The 7,955-nt window shown below is 31.4% G+C and overlaps 1 protein-coding gene across 26 annotated transcripts in view; it reads right to left on the reverse strand.

Moving 5' to 3' along the window:
• Positions 1-2,112: 2,112 nt before the first annotated feature.
• The window catches only part of LOC122718364 (MAP7 domain-containing protein 1-like), a 144,831-nt gene continuing 138,988 nt past the window's right edge, over positions 2,113-7,955 (reverse strand). For all 26 annotated transcript variants that reach the window (XM_043943528.1, XM_043943502.1, XM_043943469.1 and 23 more), the window contains 8 exons: positions 7,503-7,807; positions 7,180-7,393; positions 6,935-7,056; positions 6,596-6,837; positions 6,391-6,514; positions 5,972-6,303; positions 2,289-2,545; positions 2,113-2,209 (listed from right to left, as the gene is read on the reverse strand). In XM_043943528.1, coding sequence (XP_043799463.1) covers positions 2,196-2,209; positions 2,289-2,545; positions 5,972-6,303; positions 6,391-6,514; positions 6,596-6,837; positions 6,935-7,056; positions 7,180-7,393; positions 7,503-7,807 — 1,610 coding nt within the window. In that variant the 3' untranslated portion in view covers positions 2,113-2,195. The remainder of the gene's footprint in view (positions 2,210-2,288; positions 2,546-5,971; positions 6,304-6,390; positions 6,515-6,595; positions 6,838-6,934; positions 7,057-7,179; positions 7,394-7,502; positions 7,808-7,955) is intronic.

A 7,955-nucleotide genomic window follows, 5' to 3' on the forward strand; every position in this document is an offset into this window, starting at 1 on the left:
TAAGAAGCTTAGGCGATTAAAGTGTCTTAGGATTGTAATGCTTCTGTACAGCAATGTGCTAAAATTTCTCGATAAAAATACATATATATTTTTTTTTTTTTCATTATCGTTAAAATATTAATTCTTAGGTTTTGCGTAAGAGAAATCATTTTGGGATACAAAACACTGCGGCATTACATACATACATATATATATGTATATATATATATATATATATATATATATATGTATGTGCTCGACGTTCTTAAATTAAACAATTTTGAGGGGGGAGGGAGAAAAAAAAATCGGTAACAAGCATGCAGCGTGAAATTTCTTTTAAATCGATCGCAATAGAACGTATGCGGAAAGAATTCATAAGAGAACTCTTAATATTGTACGTAGCACAAACATGAAAAGGTTAAAAAAAAAAAAAAAAAAAAGAAGAAAAGAAAGAGAAAACAAACGGTACATGGATATTTGCATGGATATAGATCGTGATATATCGTGATATCCTTTCATGTCGATGACTTTTTTTTTTTCTTTCATCTCTGCTACTTGAAAACCAAGTTACTCAAATTTATACTTCATTATTATCCTTCGTATAAACCACCTTGTATATGGGACAATATTACGCACTTGCAATTTTTGCAAAGTGTTAAACACAAAGCATGCTAATTGATTTCATAATAATATGCCACAATAGTAACAAATAAACTCATGTCATAGACACCAATTACAATGTTTGCTCAATAACATCAGGCTTTAAAATTATCATCTTCTATCTGTATACTAGAGTATGATACCACTAGAATGAATAGCCACTACGATAATGGATATATATGGAATAACGCAATATGAGCTTGGAATTTTGTTCACACAATTTTCACGAAATATTCGACGAATGTTCGAGCTCCTTGCTAAAAAATTTCTATCATGATTATGCTAATGTATCATCTTTTATTGAAACATTTTACCGTAGATTTGTGTTTCATTTTCTATCGTAACTAGCAAAAACATCATTTACAAACAAAGTAACGATACTATCGATTCCTTATTTTATAAACGTATGCAGTGGCTATTTCACAATGCAATCGTCGTCTTCGTCATCGTCGTCATCATCACAGCTAGAAAATTTATGTTAGATTCGCGAAAACGTAACAGTAATGAAATCTAGTGGATACCTAAAGTACCAATATTAGGTGAGTTTTCTAATATATATAAAAAAAAAAAAAACAAAAAAAATAATAATAAAATAATAATAATAAAGAAAAAAAAAGGAAAATATGATAAAAACAGTAAAATTGCTTGACTAGTGAGCGCACGCCCCAAAATGTAATATGGAAGAAATGTGTTCTTTTTTTTTTTTTTTTTTTCTTTACATCATATCTGCAGAAGATCTTACTAGATATGACTATATGTATATAATATATATTCGTTTTCTATACTCAAATTCTATAGGTAATATTATACTATCTCTTATATAAGGACAATCATTGGAGCTTACCTCCTACGTCATTTTGGCAGATATAAGTTTCAGTAAAATATTTCAACCAATTCATCATATCTTGTGCTATCTTGTTTGTCAAGCCGTTTTACACGTTCGTTTACGTATAAAGATTTCATTGTACCGATTGTTCGCGTCGTCAAAATTCGATAAAATCTCGTTCCATTACAATTCTCGATAAAAACTTTTCTAAACGCGACACGTTATGGGCGAATTGTAATTACGCGTGAAATTAATTTAATGAAATTTTTTAATACAATAAAATATATACGCGTATTTCAAATCAATAATTTTATAAACAGGCCTTATTCCCTTTAAAGGTTCTTCTAAAAAGATTTATACCTAATAGCATACGATAACGGACTGAGTTGCCTATTTGCTGTTACATAATATTAATAATTAACATTATATATTATTTTACATTTCTCGTGACGTTTAAGGACAAAGTAGTCTTTTTTTTTTTTTCTTTTTCTTTTTCTTTTTCTTTTTGACGTAGTGCCCCCCCGTTTTTCTCTACTTAGGTCTCCATTTCTACACATCGATAGCGCTTATTTACATTATTTCATAAATGACATCGTTTCGAATATTATATACCCGTTGCTCGCTGCAAAGCACAGGTATTTTATTTCTTTAATTCTTTTTTTTTTTTTCAATTCTTTTTTTCAATCCAATCGCTCTCTTCTTCCTTTCACCAGAATGATTAATACGCGCATTATGATAAAAGATCTGTAGATCAAGAACAGTGTGTTACATTCACATCGTATACATCAGAGGTCAGTATCGCGATAATAATACGCAAACGTACCTGGTACTTGACTATTATCTTGTGGTTTGTTGTTCATAAAAGAATCCTGGAACGGATTTACATTGGCATTAGCAGCGGTAGGCATATACGTGTTTGCCATTGGAGTGAAAGGTATAGCTGCTGGATTTAGGTTCGAGTTGAGGGTGTCTTCATTGGCCAAATTGGATGTCAGTTGGAGTATTGGACCACTACTGCTATTACTGAGAGAGTCGAATTCCGTTAGGTCTAACAGGTTGTTGGTCACGTTGTTTTGTTTGCTATAAAATCAGCGAAAGGAAACATACAAATACTAAATAATAGGCGATTAATACTAGATACTACCGCATCAGCGTTATCGTAATTTCTAAGATAAAAATTATAATCACTAATAATTGATCAAGCCAATCATAGGCGATTCGTAGTTCGAGAAACTATTTTGCTAATATTAATATGTGCAATAACTCGTACAATTATTTGTTAATAACTATTTTTTTATATCTTAATTTAAAAGTTTTATATATATATATATTTTTTAAATGTCTAATACGTCTAAAAGATTTTAGCGAACGAATGAAGGAGAAATAAAGAATTAACAGACTATGTACTGAATCTTTTCAAATTATTCGTCTCGTATCAAATTATAATTATAAAAAAAATTTGAAAGCAAACATTAATCCTGAAAACTTATCTTACAATCGATTTAATTTGCGATAATATTTAATCTTGCATCAGCACTATTATATCTTACTAATATTTTGAAAGGCAGCTACTTTGATACTGTAAAGCAGCTATAAAAAAAAGCATTTCTATGTATTTGAGAATTTACAAAAAAATTTTATGGCATAACGTAAATTGTATAAGAAACACAATTAACATAGAAAAGAATTTCTCTTTTCGATAAAATTATACAGTAAGTAATATAAATAGATGATTACCATACAGCAGGTTTTATCGATAATGATTTTTGAATCATGTAGTTCCTATTTTCTCTTATTCATAGATAGAATAAGATGAAAAACATTCATGCCCAGCATAGTTAACTTCCTATAGGGATTGTGGAATGGATTGTGTGAAATATATATATGTATATATATGTATTTTTTTTTTTTTTTTTTTTTTTTTTTTACAACAAAAAAATAACTTTAAAATGTGTGGAGGTTGATAGTACATAGCAAAAGTAGACAGTAAGTTGACACGTACTGCTGGATGATATACAACGCAAACATAAAGAACAAGTACAAAGTAGAGCAAAGAAAAGTAGAAGCCACACCATATTGATACAATTAATTCACAACATGCAATGGTGGTAATAAAGTCGATAAGAAGAAATGTTAATACGAACATTAATTAAGGCATACACGTTGAGCTTGAGTGGTAACTAGTAGTGGAGGAAAGATAAAGTAATAGCTCACCAAAGATTACACACTGTAAATATAAAAATATATGAAAACATAATAATATATAGAAACAGTGTATCTTTGATGAACTTTTGTGATAAAATTATAGACAAAATTTTTTAGATGAGTCAAATTTATACTATTTATCCTTCTTTACATTATGTACACTGAATTTATTATTGATTAATTGATATTTAACGCTATAGCTCTGTTAGTTTCTTAACATTTCCATGCTTTGTATAACATTACATTTTTTTTTATGCCATTAACATATTACTAAAAAGAATCGGCGTACAATATAAGTTAAATTTTTCATTATTCCTTTAGATGTCTACCTAAAAATAGTATATTTTTAAACTAGCACACGATTAAATATAAATTATAAAATATATATAAGTATAATAGATAATACACAATATACATTCCTCATACCTCTCGAGTTACCGATGATTATAATATTATATATAATTTGTTAGTTATATTAATATAGTCGTGCGATTAGGTGAATTTTCATTAGCAATATATAATTGCTATAAATATTTTTTTTATATTTGTCAACCATTGCTCTGACTACTTTTGCAATGTACAATATAGTATGTAAAGTCGTTTGCATTATAATGATAGTTTATTATAAAGCAATTTTTACCGAGCTAAATGGAATTTTATAAGCAGTTCCTTCCGATGTGATTCATGGATAAAGCGCAATAAATTTTTGTTATTTAAATAACTATGTATAGTGTACATATAGCGTAGATATATTCTCAAACTTAATTTTTCCGTTATCATACGGGTATCACAAAAAACATCTCAAACAACAAAATTCATTATATACATATTAACGATTCTCATATTAATTCTCAACATACCATGTGCCTTTATAATTCAGAATAATCATATTGCAGGATTATGATTTTTCAACATATATTTCTTAATTGTTCTTTTCTAGAACAATCAAACAATGCATTTATTAATTTTTTTTTTTTTTTGTTTTATGGTCAAAAAATCATACGTTATGCTTATTATGTGTGTATTTAATGTGGCACATTTTTTACTTTTATTATTATGTATATGTATATATATATATATTCGTTTAGAAAACAATGTTCACACTCTAGCCATTTTTTTTTCAGTGTTTAACATTCTAGTTGAAAAAAGGGAAGGTTATGATAAAAAATAATAATATTAAATCTGCAACAACAATGATAGAGTTACATAGATAAAAGCAATATTATTATTACGCAGTAATTTGAATATAGAATAACTGATTAAATAAATTTTAAAAATTGTTGTTATTTATAGTTCACATTGTATGCATGTGCGTGTCTATTAATTCCTTGTGAGTCTATAAACAACTTTATTATTTTTTTATAAATGACTAGAGCGGTACCCTGAATCATTCATTATGTGAACTGTCCTATATTCGTGTTAAATCAAGATTTAAGAATACATTTAGTATTAATGATTACGAATGCACTTTTCACATATTATTCTATGTTAGCATGTACGTTCATGATACTTGTAGTGTTACATATGATTCGTATTCCGATTCAGATTTATTATATTTTGATTTTTTTCTTTCCTTTTTAATGATTTCAACACATTTTAACCTTTTTTTTTTCTTTTTTCAATTATATTTTATACGACGAATACGTTCATACATATTTATGAACGGCACTAAAAATCAGTCAATATTTTTATTTTTATAATGGCTAGTATTGTGCAATTATTTATATTATATTAATTATATTAGCCATAATTTTGCTTTCTAAACGAAACTACAATTAAGTTTAGTAAATATATATATATATATTTGTATATCATATTCGCACAAAATTCTAGATAAAATATGCATTTCGTAGAAATGATATTCTAAAATATTCGCTATTTATTTTTCGGATTAAAAAGATTGTTTTTTTTTTTTTTTTGAAAAAATATTCTTATTCTATGCGACAAAAAAAAACTAAAAAATGAAATAAATATATTCTCATAAAATGTTATGAAAATTTCTAATGCGTGGGTGTACACTGTGTAAGGAGTTTTTAGCAACGTTCGCTAAACTGATATAAGCCTTGTACGGGCATTCATAATATTTATATTATTGTCGAATGATCTAAAAACCAAATGAACTTACAATTCTTTGAGATGCTCTTCGATGTTATTTTTCAGTTTTTATTATCGATGAGAAATCCAGTTATATCTTGGACTTTTTCTTTTTTTTTAATGGTGGTTGGTAAATGTCAGTATATAACTCTTACGCTAATATAAATGCTCGTTACGAATCTGTAACTTTGAAGTTGTTATACTTACACAGTGGCATTATCCAGTGTAATTGATTGACTGTTGATACCGTTTCCATGATTTGTATGATGACCATTCAGTTCTCCTTCCACATTACCCTGATTATTATCCAATACAATTTTATTTTCATTAATGCCATTACTATGCGTGCCGTTATGCACAATGTCCGTAGTAGTATTGTTTTCCGTATGATGAGCACGCTGCTCTCCGCTAATGAATTGTTGAGTCGCCTCGGATATCAGACTGGCTGTCATAACATCCTCGCTTTTATTAACTGGTGCTGTTTTATTTTCATCGTTAGGACTGTCTTCTTTCAACTTATCGCCATCACCACCTTCACCCTACGAATTACACTTACATAAACATCCCTTACTCATCGATAAAAAAATTAATCAACAAGAATTTTACAAATAAATTTACAATCTCACCTTCGTAGGTGTGTTACTCTGATTTTTGCCACGAGTTCTAAGCATAATTGCTTCGACGCGTTTACGTCTAGCAAGTCTCTCTTCCTCTTCTCTCTTAACACGTTCTGCCATTTCGATCCGTTGTCTGTAACATCGGATCGTCATTTAATCGATAAACACTTTGTGGATAATACAAAACAGTGTCACTTCAAAGAAATCATCCGACCTTTCCGCTTCTTCCCTCGCTTTCCGCTCAGCCTCTTCTTTCTCCTGTTTCTGACGAGCCTCCTCTTCCCTTCTTCTCCTGTCCTCTTCCTCGCGACGTTTCGCTTCCTCTATCGCCAGTCTCAGTCTCTGTTCTTCAGCTTCTCGAGCTTCGTTAGCCAAACGAAGCGTTTCCTCCTCCAAACGTCGCTGTTCCTCTTCTTCGGCGCGCAATCTCTCGGCCTCTAAACGGGCTTCTTCCTCCTGTAAAAGGATACAGAAATCTCTTTATGAAATTTCCTTCCTTCGCCGTCCACGAACAATGCGATCTTTCATACGGAGGATCTATTTAAAACCTCACCTGTCGTTGGCGTTCAAGTTCGGCTTCCCGTTCAGCCTGCTCTCTGGCTAATCTTCTACGTTCAGCTATAGCTGCCTTAGCTTCCTCTTCCGTAGTGATCCGGATCTTTGCTATCATCGATGCTGGAAAAAAGAAATTTCAAGAAAAAAGAAAAAAAGGAAAAAAAAAAGAAAAAAAAGAAAGAAAAAATTTATTCCTCAATCCTCTCATATTCCAATTTTCAAAGGGTTCACAACTTAGCTTACCAGACATATCGACCTGCTCCTCGACATTGCTCTCAGACTTGGCCTCGGCTTCCTTCTTGGCAGCTTTAGGCGTTTCTTGAGATCGCACAGCCGATTGATTCTCCTGATTCAAATTAGTCTCGTCCTTCGCCTGCTTGGACACGATATTGGACTGTTCTATAACGGTCGGCTTCTTCACCTCGTCGTTACCCTGCTCCGCGGCGCTTATCTCCTGCTGCAATTAATTAAACGAAACGAGAATATAAACGGCGATCGATCATTGGTCGGGGAACGCGTCGTACACCACGTATTTCATCTCGTTAACGAACGAGAAAATTAATTACTTGTGTTTTTTCGCTGCCTTGATCTTTCTTCTCCTCGTGCTTATCCTCCAATTTATCCTCCTTCCCTTCGCTTTTTATTATCTCGCCGGTACTACCGCGGATCAATGGAGCGTTCTCGGCGCCAGGACTCTGCAACGGTGTCACTTTCGGGGTTATCCGGGGCGAAGCCTTCGCGTTTTTCACCAGCTTCTCGGTCGGCTTCTTCATCTCCGCCGATTTCGGTGTAGACGTTTTCTTTGGAGTGCTATGGACCTTTGGCAGTGGCGGCTTCGAATCTTTCGGCGACTTTGTCTCGCTCACTAGATCTGTAGAATTCGTCGTACCAATTTATTTCACCCTAACCGTCCACACTCTTCTGTTCTCTATTACGTACACGCGAGGTATTTAAATGTGCAATCTTCAATAACAAGAGGAAGAAGATAATCAATAATGATTCAAAAAAAAAAAAAAAAA

The sequence above is a fragment of the Apis laboriosa genome, unplaced genomic scaffold (genome assembly GCF_014066325.1).
Source record: "Apis laboriosa isolate Shangri-la unplaced genomic scaffold, ASM1406632v1 scaffold11_cov152, whole genome shotgun sequence".
In the NCBI taxonomy this organism is placed as follows: Eukaryota; Metazoa; Arthropoda; class Insecta; order Hymenoptera; family Apidae; genus Apis; species Apis laboriosa.